General features: G+C 42.1%; 4 protein-coding genes across 6 annotated transcripts in view; 2 read left to right on the top strand and 2 right to left on the bottom strand.

The window, feature by feature from the left end:
- herc2 (HECT and RLD domain containing E3 ubiquitin protein ligase 2) overlaps positions 1 to 1,797 on the bottom strand; it is a 55,715-nt gene extending 53,918 nt beyond the window's left edge. The window contains 2 exon segments of the mRNA XM_061682806.1: positions 487 to 598; positions 1,428 to 1,797. Coding sequence (XP_061538790.1) covers positions 487 to 558 — 72 coding nt within the window. The 5' untranslated portion in view covers positions 559 to 598; positions 1,428 to 1,797.
- Positions 1,798 to 6,034: 4,237 nt separating this feature from the next.
- nipa1 (NIPA magnesium transporter 1) lies at positions 6,035 to 9,988 on the top strand. Of its 2 annotated transcripts, none has more exons than XM_061684774.1 (5): positions 6,035 to 6,236; positions 6,366 to 6,413; positions 6,856 to 6,937; positions 8,152 to 8,312; positions 8,511 to 9,988. In XM_061684774.1, the coding sequence occupies exons 1-5, from the start codon at positions 6,104 to 6,106 to the stop codon at positions 8,996 to 8,998; spliced, it is 912 nt and encodes a 303-aa protein (XP_061540758.1). In that variant the 5' UTR covers positions 6,035 to 6,103; the 3' UTR covers positions 8,999 to 9,988. The 2 variants fall into 2 exon arrangements, with proteins under 2 accessions (XP_061540758.1, XP_061540757.1); XM_061684773.1 differs by having other exon boundaries at positions 6,847 to 6,937.
- Positions 9,989 to 10,466: 478 nt separating this feature from the next.
- Positions 10,467 to 19,691, top strand: nipa2 (NIPA magnesium transporter 2). 2 transcript variants are annotated; one of them, XM_061684772.1, is made up of 6 exons: positions 10,467 to 10,652; positions 12,276 to 12,530; positions 14,214 to 14,270; positions 15,020 to 15,110; positions 15,192 to 15,352; positions 16,200 to 19,691. In XM_061684772.1, the coding sequence occupies exons 2-6, from the start codon at positions 12,392 to 12,394 to the stop codon at positions 16,817 to 16,819; spliced, it is 1,068 nt and encodes a 355-aa protein (XP_061540756.1). In that variant the 5' UTR covers positions 10,467 to 10,652; positions 12,276 to 12,391; the 3' UTR covers positions 16,820 to 19,691. The 2 variants fall into 2 exon arrangements, with proteins under 2 accessions (XP_061540756.1, XP_061540755.1); XM_061684771.1 differs by lacking the exon at positions 10,467 to 10,652 and adding an exon at positions 11,104 to 11,212.
- The window catches only part of cyfip1 (cytoplasmic FMR1 interacting protein 1), a 27,815-nt gene continuing 22,734 nt past the window's right edge, over positions 19,048 to 24,128 (bottom strand). Inside the window, 7 exon segments of the mRNA XM_061684770.1 lie at positions 19,048 to 19,553; positions 20,350 to 20,497; positions 20,953 to 21,191; positions 21,546 to 21,640; positions 22,778 to 22,850; positions 23,298 to 23,428; positions 23,964 to 24,054. Coding sequence (XP_061540754.1) covers positions 19,389 to 19,553; positions 20,350 to 20,497; positions 20,953 to 21,191; positions 21,546 to 21,640; positions 22,778 to 22,850; positions 23,298 to 23,428; positions 23,964 to 24,054 — 942 coding nt within the window. The 3' untranslated portion in view covers positions 19,048 to 19,388.

Raw genomic sequence — 24,128 nt, 5'->3', positions numbered from 1 at the left:
TGCCGCCATGTTAGACGCGGGTGGTTGGACAACGCCACGCATTTTAATATTTTAATATGCAAACCCTTTTTCAGACGGGCGTTCATCAAAGACTTTGGAATTGGAAAAATAAAACGAATTCAAAACACAGGTATGAAATGAACCATGCATCACTTGCATACAAAACCGACAAAACATGAGTCTTACACGAAAAAAACATGACTCAATAATGGATATTTACCGCACATCAATGTGACATTTGCTGTTACTTTATAGAGAGAAGTTCAAAAATATGCGCCTTGACCTTGGCGAGTGCCACTTTCATACTTCATTTTCGTAATAAAGTGTTCCTATTCGGCGATTTTGTCTACCATCCTTGAACATGATTACTCAGAACGATACATTGTAACAAACAATACGAGTATTTCAAGGGCTTTCTTAGCAATGAGACTGTAGACCATAATTTGAGGACAGGAGAATGCCTTTGTGGATTATTGTCTCACATACCTGTAAATCTATCTTGAGCCATTTGTCATGGAATCTGCTCTGAGCGTCGAGGTTAAAAGACGGAGAAGGCATCCTCACCCACCCTCCCCTCTCGGCTGCAAACGCAGCCAACCTGCGAACATAAAAATAAAAACGATGACTTCATGTAATACAAATCAGATGACATAGGAGTTCAACCACACAGCAGACATGACAACAAACCGCTGCAGCTCGTGGAGTGAACGTACACGCCACTTATTACATGCATATCACGTAAACACCACTGTAACGGGACCACTGATCTCATCATATGATTGCAAGACTCGGAAATTCAATCACAAGATGTTTACAGGCTGCTGCCCCACCACCCGCCCCCCGCAAAAAAAATAAATACTAAATAAATAAATAATAGGTTGTGGCCGCGTCTATATTTAGGTGTTTTTTATTTTGATCGCGACGAGAATGTCACACGGTCGTTGCATCGTTGCGCGAATAAGACGTTGAAAGTAAACACGAGCTAATATGTAAATTAGCGGCAGGGATGCATTGCATATGTTTATGTATGTATGCGGTAATATATAGTTTATGTGTGTATGTATTTCTCGTGAGATGACGATGGGAGGGTTGAGCTAAAGCATCATCGTCGTAGCTTTACAATGCAAGCCGGACTGCCACAGTGAAACCCTTCACGACGTAGCCGCATCCAAAAATCATATTAATATTGAGGTAGACTTAACGCTGCAAAGTAGCCCGCCCTTCGGCTCGGCGGCTAAAGCTAAAGTAGCCTGCCGCAATTGGAACACAACGTTAGCCACGGCTAGCTATGCTAATCCAGCAATCGTCATGCTAGCCCGGGTCGGAAAACCCGAGGGAAACGTTTTTTTTTTTTTTTTTTTTTTTTATATAAAGGGAAGTCAACAATTAAACGACTTCATAATTCACCATAAAGCCCTTTAAGTTACCTGCGGGTCTCCGCTGACGTCTTCGCCGTCCTCTCCTTAGCTACTCGACTGCATTATTTCCACTTGATTGACAGGTCGCCGACAGGAGCACGAAGCATGGAGACACATTACGTAGCTCCATTGCGTTCGTTTGTGTTAGCTAAGCGGGGCCGCCCGAGGGAAGCGGGGAAGAGTTGGTGACGGGAGGCTCGCGTTTCGAACCGCCGCTCCGCCCGCTCGGCGCACAGCGATGCACAAAGCAAGCGCTTATTCCGAATTCAAGGCGGGACCGAGGCTCGCGGAATCGTTATACGTAGATGGAGTCGACATACGACGTTTGGTGTTTACGAACGGCGCAACACAAAACAAATATGTCACAAAAGTACTGAAGAATGACGGCGGTGACAAGAGTAGTCTACACAAACGTAATAGCAGTCCGCAGTCAGACTGGCACTAATGCAGCCCTATGGGTGGCACAAGTCAGTGCAAACTGTAGGCCGGTCCCAAGCCCGGATAAATGCAGAGGGTTGCGTCAGGAAGGGCATCCGGCTTAAAACCTTGCCAAACAAATATGAGCGTTCATCCAAAGACGAGGAGAGGCGAAAGGAATACATTGAGATGCGACACAGGGCAAAGGTAGAGGTGGCAAAGGCAAAACAAGAGGCATATGATGACATGTATGGCAGGTTGGACACTAAAGAAGGAGAAAAGGATCTATACAGGCTGGCCAGACAGAGGGACAGAGATGGGAAGGATGTGCAGCAGGTTAGGGTGATTAAGGATAGAGATGGAAATATGTTGACTGGTGCCAGCAGTGTGCTTGCTAGATGGAAAGAATACTTCGAGGAGTTGATGAATGAGGAAAATGATAGAGAAGGGAGAGTAGAAGAGGTAAGTGGGGTGGACCAGGAAGTGGCAATGATTAGTAAGGGGGAAGTTAGAAAGGCATTAAAGAGGATGAAAAATGGAAAGGCAGTTGGTCCTGATGACATTCCTGTGGAGGTATGGAAGCATCTAGGAGAGGTGGCTGTGAAGTTTTTGACCAGCTTGTTCAATAGAATTCTAGTGCGTGAGAAGATGCCTGAGGAATGGAGGAAAAGTGTACTGGTGCCCATTTTTAAGAACAAAGGTGATGTGCAGAGCTGTGGCAACTATAGAGGAATAAAGTTGATGAGCCACACAATGAAGTTATGGGAAAGAGTAGTGGAGGATAGACTCAGGACAGAAGTGAGTATTTGCGAGCAACAGTGTGGTTTCATGCCTAGAAAGAGTACCACAGGTGCATTATTTGCCTTGAGGATGTTGATGGAAAAGTACAGAGAAGGTCAGAAGGAGCTACATTGTGTCTTTGTAGATCTAGAGAAAGCCTATGACAGAGTACCCAGAGAAGAACTGTGGTACTGCATGCGGAAGTCTGGAGTGGCAGAGAAGTATGTTAGAATAATACAGGACATGTACGAGGGCAGCAGAACAGCGGTGAGGTGTGCTGTAGGTGTGACAGAAGAATTTAAGGTGGACGTGGGACTGCATCAGGGATCAGCCCTGAGCCCCTTCCTTTTTGCAGTGGTGATGGATAGGCTGACAGATGAGGTTAGACTGGAATCCCCGTGGACCATGATGTTTGCAGATGACATTGTGATCTGCAGTGAAAGCAGGGAGCAGCTGGAGGAACAGTTAGAGAGATGGAGGCATGCACTGGAAAGAAGAGGAATGAAGATTAGCCGAAGTAAAACAGAATATATGTGCATGAATGAGAGGGCTGGTGGGGGAAGAATGAGGCTACAGGGAGAAGCGATAGCAAGGGTGGAGGACTTTAAATACTTGGGGTCAACCGTCCAGAGCAATGGTGAGTGTGGTCAGGAAGTGAAGAAACGGGTCAAAGCAGGTTGGAACGGGTGGAGGAAGGTGTCAGGTGTGTTATGTGACAGAAGAGTCTCTGCTAGGATGAAGGGCAAAGTTTATAAAACAGTAGTGAGGCCAGCCATGATGTACGGATTAGAGACAGTGGCACTGAAGAGACAACAGGAAGCAGAGCTGGAGGTGGCGGAAATGAAGATGTTGAGGTTCGCTCTTGGAGTGACCAGGTTGGATAAAATTAGAAATGAGCTCATCAGAGGGACAGCCAAGGTTCGATGTTTTGGAGACAAAGTTAGAGAGCGCAGACTTCAATGGTTTGGACACGTCCAGAGGAGAAATAGTGAGTATATTGGAAGAAGGATGATGAGGATGGAGCTGCCAGGCAAGAGAGCGAGAGGAAGACCAAAGAGAAAGTTGATGGATGTCGTGAGGGAAGACATGATGGCAGTTGGTGTTCGAGAGGAGGATGCAGGAGATAGGCTTACATGGAAAAGGATGACGCGCTGTGGCGACCCCTAACGGGACAAGCCGAAAGGAAAAGAAGAAGTCAGACTGGCACTACATGGCAGTACATGGTGTTTCAGTATAGAATATTTACTGCGGTCAAGCCAGCCTCCACTCGTAAAGTAGCAGTCAAACCAGCCGCCCCTAATTTTGTTCATACGAGGCATTACAACTCGCGGCGAAGCCACCTTCAAAATAAAAGCTTCCCAATAATTAAGGAATGCAACAACCATCAGTTAATTTGAATCTTGAGATACATTACATACATACATACATACATACATACATTAAAATAATTACTTTATTTGATATCTTAGGAAAAATAAATGGCAACGGACTGCACTTATGTAGCGCTGTATCTACATCATCACAGTGGCCAAAGCGCTTTACAAAGACTCATATTCACACACACATTCATAAACCAATGGGCGACTGCTGCCATGCAAGGCGCTGCCATGCCCACTGCGAGCAAATTAGGGTTCAGTGTCTTGCCCGAGGACACTTCGACATGCAGGACAGTCGTAGCAGGGATTCGAACCTGTTCTACCTACTGAGCCAAATCCACCCCAACATAATCCCGTTGGTATCACAAGACAAGTCCAGCTCTGTGTGACAGACCACCAAGGACTCCACGAAAAGAGGTTTGGTGAGGATCTGATATTGTATTTCAAAAAAAAAATTCTGAAAACTGCGTATGTTGCTTTCATTACCCCTGACTGAAAAAATTGTAATGAGATATCGCAGCACCAGTTCTGTAGTGTCTGGGGACACTACACCTCCCCAGGTCTCCAACAATCCCATCAAAATCTGATGTGGCATTTCAAAATAAAAGACTCTTGAAATTGGTATATTTCACTGTCATGATCACGGATTTCAAAAATTCATTTAAAAAATCTGTTAGTTATCACAACACCAGTCCAGTTCTGAGGGACACTACACCACCCCAAGTTTCCAACAAAAGAGGTCCCATCAAAATCTGATGTGGCATTTCAAAATAAAAGTCCACTGAAATTGGTATATTTCACTGTCATGATCACGGATTTAAAAAATTCATTAAAAAAATCTGTTAGTTATCACAACACCAGACCAGTTCTGGGGGACACTACACCACCCCAAGTTTCCAACAAAAGAGGTCCCATCAAAATCTGATGTGGCATTTCAAAATAAAAGTCCACTGAAATTGGTATATTTCACTGTCATGATCACGGATTTAAAAAATTCATTAAAAAAATCTGTTAGTTATCACAACACCAGACCAGTTCTGGGGGACACTACACGACCCCAGGTCTCCAACAAAAGAGGTCCCATCAAAATCTGATGTGCCATTTCAAAATAAGCCTCTTGAAATTGGTATATTTCACTGTCATGATCCCGGATTTCAAAAATTAATTAAAAAAAATATTTTAGTTATCACAACACCAGACCAGTTCTGGGGGACACTACACCACCCCAGGTCTCCAACAAAAGCAGTCACAGCAAAATCTGATGTGGCATTTCAAAATAAAAGACTCTTGAAATTGGTATATTTCACTGTCATGATCATGGATTTCAAAAATTCATTAAAAAAATTTTTTGAGTTATCACAAGACCAGTCCAGTTCTGGGGGACACTACACCACCCCAGGTATCCAACAAAAGTGGTCCCACCCAAATCTGATGTCCACCCATCCATCCGTTTTCTACCGTTTAGCCGAGGTCGGGTCGCGGGGGCAGTAGCTTTAGCAGGGACGCCCAGACGCCCAGACTTCCCTCTCCCCCAGCAACTTCATCCAGCTCTTCCGTGGGGGATCCCGATGCGTTCCCAGGCCAGCCGAGAGACTTAGTCTCTCCACCGTGTCCTTGCACATCATCTGCAACAAGCAGCAATGCCTCCTCCTGAATCTGAGATTCGACTTCCCGACGGACCCTCTTCTCCAGCACCCCTGAATAGACCTTACCAGGGAGGCTGAGGAGTGTGATCCCCCTGTAGTTGGACCACCACCCCAGTCTGCCAATCCAGAGGCACTGACCCCGATGTCCACGCGATGTCTCAAATAACTAATTTACTCAAATGACCTTTAATAATGTTGTTATTAGATCATCATCTACGTGAAGACGCTTGTGTTAAGCGAGTTATCACAATTCATAATTATCCAGAATGATGTAACTTTATCGATTGATATTGTACACGTTGTGTCTGTTTTTAGCTAAAATAAAAAAGAAAATAAAAAGAAAATCAGAATTGCAGCCAACTGCGCATGCGCACCATTCCACATCCTGGTCCTAATATCCCGGCATTGAGAGCCCAGAAAACCTTCTCCAGTAGTAGTTGGGCGAAAATAAACTTAGCATATCGAAATGTTTTCAGACTGGGAGCCGAATGTCGCCTCGAAGCCAGCTGTCGGTATAGCGATTGCCGTTATTTCCAGTTTCATCAACGGCTCGACATTTGTGCTTCAGAAGAAGGGGATATTACGATCACGCCAACGAGGTACAGATTGGACGAAAGTGGATGAAAGCTCATATAACTTTCATTATGTTTTTAAACGCGACTATGCGATCAATTCAAACGGATGCACCTGAGCCGAATTCAGACATTGACTATTCTTATTTCCTTTAGGTGATTCGTACTTGAAAGATGTGGTGTGGTGGAGCGGCACGCTGTCCAGTGAGTTTGGCGACCCCTGCCGTTTAAATGAGGAACATATTTTTCTTTGAGAGGTTTATTTTTTTGTGTTTTTTTATTTTTTTGCTGGGTAAATGTTAGTTTTGTAGTTCTTTTTTCGTGTGAGAGGTCTATACTATACCTATTTGCGAACTTACCTGCTCCTGATTTTGTTTCCTGTGGAGCCTAACCAACAACTATTCGCTCCTATCTTCATATTTCGTGCGCTTTTTGTGAATAAGTGGGGTTTATAGAGTTGTGAGTTAGGTTCCAGGGGGGGGGGGAAAGAATGTGAGTTGACGAATAGGCGGGGGTTCACTGTACCGCGTGTGTGTGTGTACATTGTCACGCTTTCAGCGACACAAAGAGCCTTCCTTGTCTGCGTTGTGCACATTTATGTTTAAATACATTGACGCACATTTCCCATGTCATTCAGTGGTCGTAGGTCAAATTGGGAATTTCCTGGCCTACAACGCGGCCCCCGCCGTCATCGTCACACCGCTGGGGGCACTTGGAGTTCTATTTGGGTACGTAAATGAGTATAGTCTGCATACGTACTGTACATGCATTCATACCCTCACATTTTTTTTATCATTATGACCATTTTTAGAGCTTATATTACAAGGCTTTTACAATTGGGCCGTAGATTCGCCGCTCCTGCTTAAAAGCTAGGAAGACTTTAATGATCCTTTTTGGATCAAAATATCAGGGTCAGTGATAGGGAAAAAAAAAAAAAAAAAGTGTATTTTTAACCAATTAAACAGTCTTGTTGAATAAAATCTAAAAAGAGTGTATTTTTGACCATTTAATCTTCTCTTTTTATAAATAACATTTAAAAAAATATATTTGGGAGTGATTGAAAATAGATTTCTCAAATAAAATTGTTAAATGTGTTTTGGACCAATTTAATTTATTGTATATTTTCTCAAATGTATTTTTGCCAAAATAAAACTTAGATTTCCTCAAATAAGATTCTAACAAATGTATTTTGTAAAAATTCAACTTAATTAGGCCAAATAAAAACAACAAAAAAGTGTATTTGGGATATTTTCTCAAACTTAATGTAAAAATAGTAAAACTTCAGCTAATTAAATCAACATTTTCTCAAATACAATTTAAAGTGTGTACTGGACTAAATAAACTTAGATTTTGTCAAATTAAATTAAAAATTGTGAATTTTTGACTAATCAAACAGATTTTGTCAAATAAAATTGTAACAAGTATTTTGAACCAATTAAATTTAGATTTTCTTAAAATAAGATCTACAAATTGTTTCTTTTTGAACAATTAAACCGATTTCGTCAAATAAAATTGTAACAAGTGTATTTTGGACCATAAACATATTTAAACATATTTTCTCAAATCAGAGTCCTAACAAATGTACTTTGGACTAATTCAACTCAGAGATTCTCAAATAAAATAGAAAAGTGCATTTTAGACCAATTACACATGTCCTGTATTTTTTTTTTTAAATATAAATGTAAGCAAGTGTATTTTGGACCAATTAAACACATATTTAATATCTATATTTTATTTTCTCAAATACAATTCAATCAAATATATTTTGTGCCAATTCAACTTAGAGTTTATCAAATAAAATAAACCAAAAAGTGTTTTTGTGTGTGTGTGTGTGTGTGTGTGTGTGTGTGGCGGGGGCGGCGGGGGCAGTAAAACAGGCCAAAATCCCGACGTCAGGGCAAGAGACTAGTGTCCCTTAATATTGTGTCCTTGTGTGTTCCAGAGCCGTGCTGGCGTCCCGTATCCTGGAGGAGCGTTTAAATACGGCGGGCAAGCTGGGATGCGTGTTGTGCTGCTGCGGCTCGGCGGTGCTGGTGCTGCACGCGCCCGCTTCAGAGAGCGTGACGTCGGCGCGCCAGCTGGAGGCCGGGCTGGCAGACCCAGGTGACCGCAGCCTCTTTGCCGTTCCATCGCCTCGTTCAATTCACTCGCTGGGCAAGCTCAGCGGTCAGCGATAAGCTCAAACTAAACGTAACACGGTTTTTTTGTATTGTTTTGAGGGACTGGAACAAATGAATGTGCTCTCGTGATGGGCGGGGCATGTAGTAAAGGTCTTTTCATGCAATTGTGTGGTCTTTCCAGTGTTTGTGACCTACGCGCTCTTGGTGCTGCTGACGCTGGCGGCGCTGATGGGACGCACGGCCCCCGCCTACGGCCGGCCCAACGTGGGCACGTACGCGGCCATCTGCTCCCTGCTGGGGAGCTTCACGGTGCCCTGCAGCAAGGGCCTGGGCGTGGCGGCGCGCGACGTCCTCTCGGGCGGCCCGGCCGTCGCCCTGTTTCTGGGCCTGCTGGCCACGCTGGGGGCCGGCGTCCTGCTGCAGTTGTTCTACATCAACAAGGCCTTGGAGGCGTTCGACTCCAGCGTGTTCGAGGCCGTGTACTACGCGGCCTTCACGTCGGCGGCGCTGGTGTCGTCGGCGCTGCTCTTCAGGGAGTGGACGGCGCTGACGGCGGCCGACTGGCTGGCCGCGCTCTGCGGCTTGGTCACGTTGTGCGTGGGCGTCGCCCTGCTGCGGCTATCGCAGGAAGCCTCGCTCGCCTGGAAGCAAACCAAAAAGACGCAGTGATATGGGCTCTTTTGACATTTTGACACTAACACGTTTTGCTTTTCTGCTGCTCGGGTCCAGAGTGAATCCCCGCATATTTGCGGTTCGGAATTCGCAAATTCGCCTGGAAGCAAACCAAGACGACCTAGTTTTGTGTTTTTACCCAACTTCGTGTGAACTAACACATTTTGCTTTTGCGCTGCTCGGGTCTACAGTGAATATGTGACACATACGTAACCCTTGCGTAGACTTTGTTCAGCATTCGCAAATTCCTATATTCCCTTACATTTATTAACGCGTCTAAATGGCAAAAGGCGATTTTTAATAACGTTTTTTGTTTGTCCATATATGATATCACTTCAGTTTGTTCCAGCGTGTTATTTAAGCTAGTATGCTAGCTAATACTACTGTATTGATGAGACTCAGGTGAAGGTGGTTTGTCTGTGATGAATAATGTACGGCAATAACAGTCATTGTTACAGATTGTGTACGTTCTCGATGCATGGTGTTGATGCTTTATGATCCTCTAAACACTTACAAACCCCTAGCGGAAATGTTACAATGACAAACATTCTCCACCACTAGAAAGCTGTTTTAAGCAAGTGGAGCCATGTAGCTAGTGTCCAATGGAAAAGGGGCATCAGCGTAGCTTTTCCACCGCAGTTTGAGCTCGAATCGTCTTGGTTTTGGTTGACGGAAAAACGCCGCACTGAATGCATTAGACTCCCTCTTGTCGTCGAATGTGAAAGGTTCACTGCCTCGGTACATTTCATTTGTATTGAACTTTGAAGTTCAATCCATTTAATCTTTTTAAGAACTGTGTTTTTAATATTCATGTATTTTTTATTTATTTATGTGCATTTATGTTTAATGGCATTTTTTTCCTTCCCTCTATTTAAGCACAGAGTGCCTTGCCTTTTATAAGTATGTTTTGCAGTACTCACATTTTTTCTCTTTGCCATTGGCAATGACTTGTATGTTTGGATAAATATACAAAATAAAGTGAACTAACCTGTCATATGTGTGAGTACATGATAACTGAAAAAAACAACAACTGACAAAGCAGACAGATGAGGGAGACAGTCGAGGAGCTTAATGTAGTGCTTTGCTGCAATCTTGTGGCATCCATAAGCAATTGTAAACCTTTTTAATTGACTCTCCCAAAAAGGTTTCTAAGTGGGTTTACATGGCAGCAAAGTGTTTTTTTCCCCCTTCCTATTAGACAAGGCTATGGCGTGAATCCATGAAGCTCCTCCCCTTTACTTCAACATAGTTGCTTGGCACCGAAGCACTATTATTAAATTAGACATCGCTTTGTCCCGAGTACAAAAAAAACAGCGGATAGCCTTAGTAATATTATCCCCATTGTTTGAATAAAGAATGGGAAATGCTGACTGTGTAGTGCGACGTTGTGGTTGTTTCTGAAACAGTTGCACAGCTATAATGTGTGCGTGGGGTGGGGGCGGAGCGTGTGATTCCACGCGTGAACACCGCGGAGAGTGGGGCCGCTGCCGGCTCTCCCGCAGGCGGCCCGAGCAGCTGAGTCCGCCCGGCGTGCCAGAGCCACTCGTCGTCGCCGCTGGACGGTTGTGGAGGCGCAGGCTGCGATGGTTCCGAAGCGGCCGTGTGTGTGAGAGCTTCACTCAGCCGGTTGTGGTGGAGTGTTTTTAGAAAGGTACTTTTGCAGCAGATTCATCCAAAAATAAAAGTAGCTTTGTTTTTTTTAAGGGATTGTTGACCGACTTTGGCTAGCCGGAGTTAGCACGTCATGCTAGGGAAGCTAACGCGTGTGTGGAGCAGTGCGGGTTTGTGTCCGATTTAACTCAAAACCAATCTTTTGTCTTTTTTAAACCTGATATCACTTTATTATTTTACATGTTTTTCGCGAATGTCGCGGAAATAAGTCAAAACTTTTGCCGGTCTCGGGACGCGCGCTAGCCACGAAGCTAATTGAGCTCACCTGCCGAGGTCACCTGAATGTCTCACGACGATGAAGGAAGACGAAACCCAAAAAAAAAGAAAGGCTCTTAATTAACATAACGCGGCGCGTGACGAGCTGTAAAAATACTCCTTCGCGTGGGGGGGGGAGGGAGAGGGAGTGGGAGTGGGGTGGCTGCCGTGGCGTTTCCACAGAAGAGAACAGCCGGTTAAACGAGATTATGGAGTGCAGCGTGAAGACGGTGGGGGACTCGCCGTCGTCTTCGGAGCCCAATTGGACTTTTGGTAGCGAAAACGGTGGGTTAATTATTTCCAGTCGTAAGAGAATGTTTCGGTGTACGCCTCTGGAGTTGAAACAAGTTCAGCTAAGTGCTTGGCTTGCCACCTGGCAGAAAGAAATGCCCTCCACTCCTGTCAGCAGCGGTGGGTAGCATTTCTAAAAAAAAAAAAAAAAAAAAAAAGCAAACAAACTACTAATACTTTGTTACTGTAAAGTACTTTTTTTTTTTTTTTTTTTTAAATGTACCTGTAGTTAAGTGTTCAGTTTTCTGACGACCTTTTACAGATATCTGTACTTTCTACTCCTTTATCAAAATAAGACACCTGTTTTTCCAACATCTGCGGATGATGACACAATGTTAAAAACAAAACACAAATAAAAGTAAATGAAAAAGATTTTGGGCGTCTTAAGGTGGGGAAAAACAAAAAAACAGGGACAGGAGCGACGGGAACCAGGGAGCTTTAACGACAAGCATGTAACATGTAACAGATTCGGGAAAGCAAGATATTCCCCATCCGTGGCTTTATTTAAGAGAATTTAAGCGTGATGCGTGGCGAATGTGTCGTCTCGTGCCAGCCTAAAAGCGATCAGCTTCCGGTGTTGAGAAAAAATACATACAGGCAAATAAGGTAAAGTGTAGTTTCTTTCTTGTTTTGCTCATGCGGGACATAATTAATCTGTCAGAATTTAGCTCGAAAGCGTGGCTGCTTCTACTATCTCATGATTTTTTTTTCTCTTCTTTTGTATGAACACTATTTAAATGAATAAAAATGGGAACTATTTTGTGTGCATAGATTATTATTATTATTTTTTTTTTTTGTCCCTGCCAAGCAGTGGTGGGAATATTTTGTTACTGTACTTTAGATTTTGAAGGTTTTTTCTGATGACTTTTCACTTTTACTCCCTCGTTTGAAAACATGTTTGTACTTTCGACTCCTTGTGTAGATTTGTTACATTTTTAAACCTCTGTGCATGACAACCGACTGTATGCTTCTGGCATTAAAAAAAAAAAAAAAAAAGCATAAAAAAATGCTCGTGGTGTTCAGAGCAATTATTATATATATTTTTTTTCTCTCTCAGGCGTGTGGCTCAACCTGAGCTGCGCTTCTGGCCAGCAGAAACTCCTTCGCTGCCTAGTAGTCAATGTGACGCGGGACGACGACAGCAGCGGCAATAGCAGCACGTCCGGCTTCGGAATGGCTCTGGACCGGGGCAAGTACGACTTTTACATCGGCCTGGCTCTGGCCATCAGCTCCAGCGTCTTCATCGGAGGCAGCTTCATCCTCAAGAAGAAAGGCCTGCTGCGTCTGGCCAGGAAGGGATCCATGCGAGCGGGTGAGAATCTTACAATGCTATAAAAGGAAAGTGAAAAGTGAAAATCGGCAATTCAAAAAAAAAAAAAAGAAGAGACTGAAAGATTTTCATTCATTCTACCCCCCGTCGCCCCATTCAGCACAAAACTAATGTGCTTAATATGCCAGGAGATTACAGCTGTGATTATTGACAATTTGAACCGGCATTACGAGACGAAGGATAAGAATTTCGAAGTGACGTTTCCTCAAAAGTCAGAGAACAAGAACAAAAATTACCACTGAATTTGTCATATCAATGTTCACACTGTAGGTCAACTCCAATGTTGTTTTTTTTTTTACCCAATTTGACTTTATCAGATTTGTTTTTTCCATGTCCATGGGAACGGTACAATTCCAATTTTTTTCCATGTCCGCCCCGACCCAGTCGTCTTTAGTGTGTGGCTATAAATGGGATATGTATCCGACGCGAGTGCAGTACGGACGCTTATCCGACCGATACGTCGTCGCAACTGTTCAACAAAACAGACTCTCGAGAAAATTTACTCGCGTAAATACGGCGCATACCCAACGTGACGTCCTGCGTGCGTGTGACGCCACAGGCTCATTCCATCCTCAGAAGTCGTCTCATTTGCTTTTGTAATGTGAACAACGACATAAAAAGATCAGATTTAAAAAAAAAAAAAAAACATCCAAATTGGGCGTCATGCCCTTCAGTGGGAACGTAGCCTTAGAGTGGTGTGGAATTACAAAAGAACAATAATTCATTGTTGTATGCAAAAAAATTATATAAGAATGCAGGCAGGAAGTGACGGACATAAAGTTTGAAGGCAAACAAAAAGGACGACTGCTAAAATTCAGCAAATCCCCCTCTTAGATTACATGGCAAGCAGACACACTGAATTACTGGCGTGCGATTTATTTAAGCAGCCCTGTAATGGAATAAAGAAGTTGCTTTGCTGTGGATGAGTCAAAATGTAGATTCGTACTCGAAAACCACTACCTACATAAACCTAAAAAAGGTAAACACACTTGTGGCTACTATCGAAATATCTACTTATCTTTATCTGGCAGTGCACAATAAGCTTTTGTCATCGTTTCAGTTCAGTGGTAGTCATTAATTTTTCTGCTGTTGTTTACAAACATGACAAAAAGGTCTACTTGGAAAAGTGTCTTCACTTTTGCTGGCTGGCACATCCAGCCTGCTCGTCGTGTTTGTGCAACCGGAAAGCTGCAAGTATGGGACAAAACCTGCGGCGGCACATTGTCGACCGCCCTTCTCTGGCGCGGGAATGAGCCACCGGCAACACTTTACTCAAACCAGACGCTTACTTCTCCCGCCCTGTTGTATTTTAAACGCTGATGTCATTGAATTACATCACTCACGAAATTTCAGGATGAAGCTAAAATACAGCTGAACATAATTTGACTTTATTTTTTGATCTCTCGAATTGACCAATACCTTTCCAAGGACATTTTATGCCTTTCTAGTGACTCTTCCAGTCTCTCTGTTGCAACCTGCTGATGACACTAAGCTCGGCGGCCACATCCTGTTTGATCTTATGGGTGGCGCCGGACCCGCTGCTGCCCATTGATTTTTTTCTTTTTTTCAACGGGGAATTCTTCCTTCCGTGTGGCAATGCAAATGGCATGTGGCAGTGAGCGTGTGCTTTCTTTACAACCGCTTTTCCTCTCGTTCACCTTTCAGGTCAGGGCGGTCATGCGTATCTCAAGGAGTGGCTTTGGTGGGCAGGTTTACTTTCAAGTAAGTCAATTTAAACATCATTTGCATGAACCACAGTGGGACCCTGCTTGACTTCCAAGTTGTTCGTTCACATTTCAGAAATAAGTGAACCAGTGTAATGTAAAAGTCAAATACAGTGGAACTTTGGTAGGGGTTTAGGAAAAATGGATAGGTTCGAATTTTATCCCAACTTACCACGCCGGTGTGCTTGGCCATGGCGGCGTTGTTGACGTACAGTACTCATAGGCGAGTGGCTTTCATGAGCTGCAAGGAATTAGTGTGCGTCCGAGTTCCAAATCAGTTGCCAAAGGCGAACAGCTTGACAAAAAAAAAAAAAAAAAAAAACTGTTACTGTCCTAAAAATGGCATGTTCCAGACTCCAAAGACCTGTTTTGTTTCCCTCAGAGCCATGCCAGTCTCTCTCGCTCTCTGCACAATAGACAGTAGATAGAAGCATCATCACATAGCCGCCACATCAGTGCCCCGCGTTAAACATGGCCGCCACGTAGGAAAGTCTGTTAATATTGTATATCTGTGACCCGGAAATACATCAGTCCCATTCTCTGCTTGGATTGCGCCACAGTGGCTTAAATTCTGAGGATTTGAACAATTTAAAGTTAAACAAGGTCTCTGAACGATTAAATGATCATCAAAATAATTGACGTTTAATAGGTTGTTGCGCCCCTAAAGTAGTATTTCTAATATAAAATTAAAAGCTCATTTATTATTATTTATGTTCAATTGATTGGTTTTTTTTTTTTCTTTTTTAGTGGGTGCAGGTGAGGCCGCCAACTTTGCAGCGTACGCCTTCGCCCCCGCCACTCTGGTCACGCCCCTGGGCGCCCTCAGCGTGCTGGTCAGGTACACATCGAAACTTTTTAATTCTTATTATTCCTATTTTCACTGAAATGTCCGTTGATTTTATTTGATTTTTGTCTTCAGCGCGGTGCTGTCGTCGTACTTCCTGAGCGAGCGCTTGAACCTTCACGGTAAGCTGGGCTGCCTGCTCAGCGTGCTGGGCTCCACCAGCATGGTCATACACGCCCCCAAAGAGGAGGAGATCAGCAGCCTGGAGGACATGGCGCGAAAGCTGGTCGACCCAGGTAACACGCACGCCGTACTGGATAAATAAAGTAACGTATAGAAACACAGAGGGAAAAAGGTGATTCTATTATGCAAATGAGGGAACATTTCAACCCTCTGCTGGGCTGTTTGGTGACCATTTGTGTCCACCTTGCTTCCTTTTTTTTTTTTTTTTTTTTTTTTTTTTTATAACTATTAATGCGAATGTAACGACTGTTCCCAAGGGCAAGGGAATTTTGTCCGATTTCATCATTTCCACGTTTAATGCTTCGCTCATCAGTAATGTTTACATAAATTGTACCTTTTTTGTACCAACTTTATATAGTCTACACCAAAGGTTCTCAAACTTTTGTTTTTACACTTAAAAAAATAATTAGCGTTCAAAGTACCGCCATCATTATTTAAATACAGTAGTGTAAAACAAGATGGAGGTTTTACGCCTACAAAGTATATTTAATATTTTTGTAAACCACTACAACATTATGCAGTTTGAACATTAACACTGTATGTAAATTTAGGGGGGAGGAAACAATGTAAATGTTTCAATTCAAATGTATTGCACACCGTTTTAAAAATTAGCTAAAGCTTTAAAAGAAACAGGTCTAAAATATGAATGCAAATGTACTTTAAAGTGAAATACAACTGAACTGTACTCAAATGTTCTAGACTGAATACAAAAAAAAAAAAAAAATTAAGCTGCTGTAATTTATGCACGGTTTGAACATTTCAGTGATTGTTTCGCATACCACTAGAGGGAGCCCGTGTACCACACTGTGACAATCACTCCCTTAACGTCTGTTTCTTCAAACATTTCTGAGCACAGGAAACCGTTTTTACGCAATTCTTTTCTCTCTGTCTGTCGTTGAGGCTTCTTCATCTTCGCCACGGCGGTGGTGACGGTGGTGCTGGTGTTGATCTTGGCGGTGGCACCCCGCCACGGCCAGACCAACATCCTGGTGTACATCAGCATCTGCTCACTCATCGGCTCCCTGTCCGTGTCGTGCGTCAAGGGCCTGGGCATCGCCATCAAGGAGGCGGTGGGCGGCGTCAACGTGGCGCGTACCCCCCTGCCCTGGCTCCTCCTGCTGGGCCTGGTGGCCTGCGTGGGGACCCAGATCAACTTCCTCAACAAGGCTCTGGACATCTTCAACACGTCCCTGGTGACGCCCATCTACTATGTGTTTTTTACCACCTCGGTGCTCACCTGCTCCGCCGTCCTCTTCAAGGAGTGGCGGCACATGGGCGCGGCCGACGTCATCGGCACGCTGGCCGGCTTCCTCACCATTGTGGCGGGCATCTTCTTGCTGCACGCCTTCAAGGACGTCAACGTCAGTTTGGCCGCGCTCGCCGCCACCGCCGTGCGCAAGGACCAGAGGAACGCCAACGGCACATACCAACTCCTCTGCAGCGACGAGCACGGCGCCAACGAGGAGCACGACACGCCGTTCGACGCAGTCTCCAGGCGCAACGGAAGCCTGGTGTCGTAAGGGACTCCAAATGGAGACAATCAGGACCAATGGATTGTACTTGTTTTCCTTTGCCTTACTTCCATTTTTTCCCCTCTTCTCACTTTTCCATTCAGTCGTAGCACTGGGAAAAAAGCTTGTGTTGGGAATCACTTGCTATCATGGGCCACATACGATACCAGCCATCGATGATGGTTAAAGCAAAAAAAATCTGACATCGAGTAAGTCCTCCTAAACTTATAATTGGCCTGTTATTGGGCATTCACAATTGCCCCTGCATTTATACTGCCCTGGGGGAAAAAAATTAGATCACTGCAAAATGATCAGTTTCTCGGATTTCGCTGGTTTTTGGTACTCATGTATGAGTAAAATGAACATTTTAGTTTTACTCCCATTAAATCGACAACAAGACTCCCAAATACAGTGGTGCCTTGAGATAAGTGATTAATTCTGTGACCGCGTTTGTATTGCGAATCAACTTTCCTGATTGAAATGAATGAAATTGCAATTAATCGGTTCCAGTGCCCCAATAAAACGCTAACAAATACTTTCATTTATTTGAAGTAGCACTATATTGTACTTTATAAAAACATACTAATAGTTAAAAGTAGAGTCATGAGTGTTATTGTCCGTCTACATGTGTTGCGCCACTGTTCAAACCGCAATATTGTTAATTTTGTTAGCTTGTCTGGTGTTTTGTGAAGCTTGCGGACACTGGTAAGACAAAAGTTATGTTTGCTTAAATACACTTAGTTTTACCGTAAACCACATGGGAATAGCAATAAAGAGCTTCAATGAAGCACTTGGCTTCTTTTTTGAAGTTTTCCCCAATTCTGCTGCTTATGAAGATCACTGCCCAAATTTTTGCTCGCAACTCAAAACAAAAAAAATCTGCCAAGGCTCAGATCTTGATAAACTTGAGCAGTCGCTCATCAGTTGAGGCACTAGTTTTTTGGTTTTTTTTTGCTTTGCTTGTGAGCAAACATTTGAGATGTGCTCTAGATGGTTTCCACTAGCTTAAGCTAGCCCACAATGGAAAACTAATAAAACTAGCATTTAAGCAACGTCTATTCAAACACAAACTATGCATGTAAGACAGATAATATAATACTCGTAGGCATTTATTCATCTGTGGGGGCGGGGAAAGACCACTGCAGTTTACAGAGCAGTTGTGCATATGTCTAATGAGCACACCATGAGCCTTATAAACCATTAACGCATGAAATCATGATGCACAAACTGTTTACAATTCTAGAGATATTTTTCTTAGCGAAAACACGCTACAAAATAGTTTGTGAGAGGAGCACCACCACTGTATTGCTAATCGAGAGCATTTATTTGCAGAAATGAAAAATGGTCAAAATCCTATATAAACGTCCTTATGTAGTGATGAGGTGAGTGATTCCAAACACAGCCACTGAGTTTAACCCTATCACCTATCCTGGGTCAATTTGACCTGTGCTATGTATAACCCTCCTGTTATGTTTCTTTTGGTACACCCAAATAATTGTGTGTCAATGCGACCTGCTGCATGTTTCATTTTTTTTTTTTTTTTTTTTTTTACATAATTAAGATATATAATAAAGGGGAAATGAGGCACTTTTTGAACAGGTCAATGTAACTTGCATGTTTAGTAAGGAAATAAAATAAGGGAAGCAAAATGTATTTTTTTTATGCAGCAGGAAGCTATCAAAGAATGGTTAATTCCCAAGTTTGTAGAACACTAACGGGTCAATTTGAACCACAACATAAGAAAAGAGTTCTTTATCCATGTGTCAGATGTGAAACATTGAAAAGAAAATCCACAAAACATCTCATAATTAAACCACTGACATATGCTGTGGGTCAAACTGTCCCTATTTTTTTTTTTTTTTTTTAAAGAAGAAAACTACTGCGGTTTGTTGTTTTCTCATTCCCACTACATTTCACCTGTCCTGCATTAATCATGCAAGGGGTCACATTGACCCATGAACATTTTTGGTGTATTAATCACAGGAGGGTTAAAAACTTGAAAATACGTGAAATGAAGCTTTTCTATTGAATATGTAGATTACTATATTTTACACAAAAAAAACTTATTTGTTTAAACATTAAAATGGGTCAATTTGACCCGCAGCATAAACAGGACCCCCATTTTCACGCACTGGAAAGATCCTTTATATTCTTTAAGATGATGTTTTGCCATCGCTTGAAAGTTACTATTTTTTTTGTTTTTAATTTACAAACAATGAATGCATTCTGCAGATGAATCAACAGATTTGTTACATATTTATTGAAATAATAAAAGGATGATTAAAAGTCAAGGCACAGTGAATAGAAATGCGTTCGGCATGCAGAATATGAAAAGAAAAAAACAACCTTCACCTCACCTCTAATGTTCCACCATCACAAAGCTTTTAAATATTAATCTCTTAAAAAGTCATCTATCTAGAAGTATAAAACAAATATCTATTTCCCGATAAGGCACGTGTGAATACAAAAAGTTTATTGCGGGAATACAACTCAGTGGTCTTTGCTAACAAAGTCAAAAAATGGGAATATTTGTAATATTTCTGTTGTACAGGTAAGAGGATATTATTGCCATTTGCGCTCAGCTGCTGGCCAGTGATTGGTGAATGGGCGGCTGGAAGCAGCGCACGTGCTCCACCGGCATGTTCTCGCCGTCCCCCGACTTGAGGTACTTGTTCAGGATGGCGAAGATCTCGTTGTTGAGCACTTGGAACTTGCGGATGCGGTCCACCATTTTCTTCAGCGGCTGGGGAGAAAAAAAAAAACAAGACGAGATGGAGGCTTGTAGTCAAGCACGATGTATCCCATAGTGCATAATTAAAATAGGTGAAGTCGATGTTTTTTAAAATTTGAATTAAAAAATACAAACATTTAAATTAAAATGTATTTTTAACAGTTCCGTTATTTTTCATCTTTTTTTAGAAAAATATATTTCTGGAATACATTTTTTTTAATTAAACATTAGAAATTCCATACATTATCAAATTAAGAAAAATATTTTTAAAGTAATTCTTTAAAAAGTTTATTCATTCAACATTAATTTAGAAAAAAAAGAATTAAATTTTTTTCCAACTGACTAAAAAAATACAACTTGCCAAAATTATAAAAAATAAAAATTCATGTAAATTCAGGAAATAACTCAATTCGTAGGTGATAAAATAATGACGACAAAAAGTTTAATTAATTAAAATTAAGTTATTAATTTTTAAGTACAACAATATTAAATTATTCTTCATATTACAAACATTGATAATTTTCATTTTGCATTTTAAATATATAACAAATAAAAAATAGATGCATTTTTTAAAAGCAAAACTTAAAAAAGGAATTTTGAAATTATTTAAACATTTATGTTTTAACAAAAAAAAAAAATACTAATTAACAACATGCTTGTGTGTGTCTTTTCTTTAGCTTCCTCCCACATTCCGAAAGCATGCCCAATAGCTCCACTGAAGGCTCTAAATTCTCCACAGGTTTGAATGCGTGTGTGCTGGCAACCAGTCCAAGGTGTACCCCGCTTCACAGTACAGGAAAGTACTTACTACGCTCTTGATGATCTCGTCCTTGCCGTCGTGCTTCTGCACCTTGAGCAGGTGGTAGCTGAAGTCCAGGATGTCAAAGCGTCTCTGCTGGCCCAGCAGGCCGATGATCATGCAGCCCGCCCAGTGGAGGCCGTCGCCGAAGCACTGCCTGAAAACCGGACCGGAACCAGATGGCGCTCAGAGATGGCAAACACGTCATTTTACGTCTGTTGTACGAGTTGTTGCTCTATGTATGCTTAAGTTAGCAGTTGTTTGAAGGTTTGTAATTACCATAATAGCTATCCAAATTTTCACAAGCCCATCCGTGGCATTTCGCATTATATGTTAGCATTAAGCTAGCGGACATTTGTTATTCTGTGGTTTGGCTGACCATTTTGTGTTTTGTTGAATGTGGTGTTGCTCCCTATGCAGCGAAGGACCAGTTGTTTGGAGGCTTGGAATAATTGTCATCTCTGATCATTTCCGTTAGCATTAAGTCAGCGAACATTTTGGTGTCTAAATAAACAATGTCTAATTCTACAAAACAAAAATCTACTTAAGTACAGTAAGCAAGTATTTTCTCTTGGTTATTTCCCTCCACTGTGGCGAGGGTACGGCACTCACTCGACGGTGAACTCGTGCGCGCCGACGGGGATGCAGTAGACGAACTGCATGGCGCTCCACAGGCGGTGGAACTCAACGCACTCGTCCACGTGCATGACACCGTTGCTGGGCAGCGGGCCGCGCCAGATGGGGTCGTCCAGGAAGCCGCGGACGCGCGCCAGGATCACCTCGAACATGGACAGGCCGCAGCAAAGACGCTCCTTGGTCAGCAGGTCGCCCTCGCGAGCAATGGCGATTTGCTGCCGTAGGGGGAAACCGACAAACCAGAACAGTGGTTCTCAAACAAAAAAAGTACCACCATCATAACCAACATTAACATACCGTAGCATAGTAGGCCTGTAACATTATGCACAGTTCGAACATTAACAGTGAACATAAACGGAGTAAAAATACAAAAACTGTACTTAAATGATGACTCAATCAAAACGCATTGCACTCAAAAATGTCAAACACTTTTTTACCTACATGTTTAAAAGCAGTTTTGATAATAACACGACTCAGCGGGGGATAGGTTTAAAACTCACGGCACACTCATTCATGCGGTCAGGGACGACGAACGGGTGCATTGGACGGCCCGCGTCACGGCGGCGTACCTGTGGCGTGCCGAGACGCTCGATGAGAGGAACCAGATGCAGCGCCGTGTACTTGGCCTCCAGACGCTTCATCTTGGCGTCCAGACGCTCGCCCTCTGTCAACACGCACGCACCAGTCACTTCATTAAATACACCATGCGCACACATTCTGACTAGACAAGCAGAATGATTACTACGTACATTTCAGATATTCATTTTTGTATTTTGTGAACTGTGTTGTTTTCATTTATTCATAATTATATTACTTTTCTATTCTTTGGACAAGGTGTGAGTATTTATTTATTATTATTTTTTTTGTTAATTGAACAAAATCGTTATTACTAAGGTTGTAGTTCATTTTTATCTATTTAACCCTCATGTTTTTTAATACATGCAATTATATTTGCATCTAATTTTTATTTATTTTCAATAATAGAATTTTCATTCATTTAACTAGCCATTTTCTATCAATTTTACATATTGTTTATTATGACTTGAATGTAACAATATTACTCTGCTTAAAGGTAAGCGTAATACATTTAATAATTGTAAATAATTTAATCAGATTTCTTTACGGTACTTGAGATTTATATTTATCCATTCAATTATTTCAATTTTACTTACATTAACAGTATCTTTATTCCTGTTGTTGTAGTTCATTTGTATTTAGTTCATACTCAAGATTTTTATTAACACATTTAATGTTACTTGTCACTTTGTTACTTTTTTTATTCATGTCCTAATTTCACAATAACATGTTTTGTTCATTTCATTTAGTTAAAAATATATTTGTATGCAATGTATTTTATTATTAGCTCATTTAGTTTATTAAGGTGCTTGTAGTTTACATCTATTGAATCATTTCAATAATTATTATATCAACAGTACATTACTGTACTTAAAGTTCCTATTTATGCACCATTTAAATTCTTATTGTTTATTACTGCTCTTGCAGTTTCTTTTCAATTTTAATAGCTGCACTTTTTATCCTTGTATTTATTCAACGATATAAGTAATAAGAATATCGCAATAAAAGGTTTCTCTCGTATTTTAGTTTGTTATATTCATTTCATTATATCGTTATTACTGTGGTTGAAGTCGAGTCATATTCTACTTATATGCATGTCATTCTTTTTAGTTTCGACTATAGTCATTTAATACCACCTTCACATGAGATGATTTTTGCTCGACACACTTTTATATGTTTTGCATACCAATGAGACAAAATGTTTATTAGCGTGGTCGCGGTTTACCTTTGACGTGGACTCTGGGCAGAATGTTCTGGAAAGGCGCCGCGTGCAGCAGATCACAAACCTCCTCCTGCGACTGCACACCAACACACATCGTCGGCGACGCACAATCATCGTCTGGTGGCCGTTTGTGTCCACCTCGTTTGCTTTTGTTCAACCAAGTTAGCCGTGTTTATGCAAATGTGGTGAAACCTCCCAGGGGTGGGGATTTTTCTCCAAGTTCACGTCTGTCAACATCAAAACGCATCTTTCGGCTCTATCGCGGCCACTTTGGGGCAGTTGACGTGTGAAAACCAAATTTTGGAATCCGTTGAATGTCTTTCATTCGAGATCCAACAACACTTTTGACAATTTCGACAGTTTTTATGTTTTCTACCAGACAACATCATTTATCAACTTTTTTGTGTTACGTCAGCAACTTCGTGTAACATTATCATCTTCCCAACGAGGCGCCGGCGCCAAATGAACGACGTCGTTTCAATTTGAACGAGCGGAGCTGCGGAGGGACTGGCGGTGCTCGTACCAGACTCTGCTCGCTGAGCAGGCAGAAGAGGAGGGCGTTGCCCACCTCCCGGAGGTTCTGGAAGCACACCGTCTTCAGCTCGGCGTACTCCACGATGTCCTTCAGCTGGTGGTGGAAGAACTCCAGGATTCCTAACAAGGAAATGGCGGTAAAACAATTCATCGACAACTCATCGATTAATCGTTTATAGACGCGCTTAAAATTGTCCAAATGCTCGGAATTTCAGCCTGTCAACAGTAAATATTCTCAGATTTCTATAGTCCTCCATGAAAGCAGACTGATCATCTTTGTGTTTAATCCAAATGAGACTTTTTATTTTGGAAAACAATGATCAACATTTTTGGCAATTTTCTGACATGTTACAGACCAAAGCAGTTAACGTAATCATAATCAAATTGTGTCCGTTTTCAATGTCTTGTTTCTGAGGAAAGGGATGGAAGTTAGAAAGTTTTCTTTGGAAAAACCATCGGCAAAAACCATCGGCAGATATTAAAATGATTGTTAGTTCCAGCACCCCTCCCAAGAAAATCCTCAGCGAGCAGAAAAATCCATGTCGGTGCCATTCATATTCAGATTTTTCTCTCTCTTTGCTTTTTTTTTTGCAATTCATGCAAGTCCTCCTCCTACTTGCATGCAAAGTCGTGCTAAAAAAATATGCAAACGAACCTGGCGAGCCGTACTCATGGCGAGGAAGTCGGCAGATTTTGGGCATCACCTCCATCAGGGTTTTCACGTACTGCATGATGGTGCCCTGGAGCTGCAGAGGCCAGCGGACACTTCATTAGGTACACCGAGCCGCCCCAATGTCGCAATCGCAAGGCTTTCAATAGG

Source organism: Phycodurus eques, chromosome 8 (genome assembly GCF_024500275.1).
Source record: "Phycodurus eques isolate BA_2022a chromosome 8, UOR_Pequ_1.1, whole genome shotgun sequence".
NCBI classification, from domain to species: Eukaryota; Metazoa; Chordata; class Actinopteri; order Syngnathiformes; family Syngnathidae; genus Phycodurus; species Phycodurus eques.
This window is presented reverse-complemented; position numbering and strand designations above follow the sequence as displayed.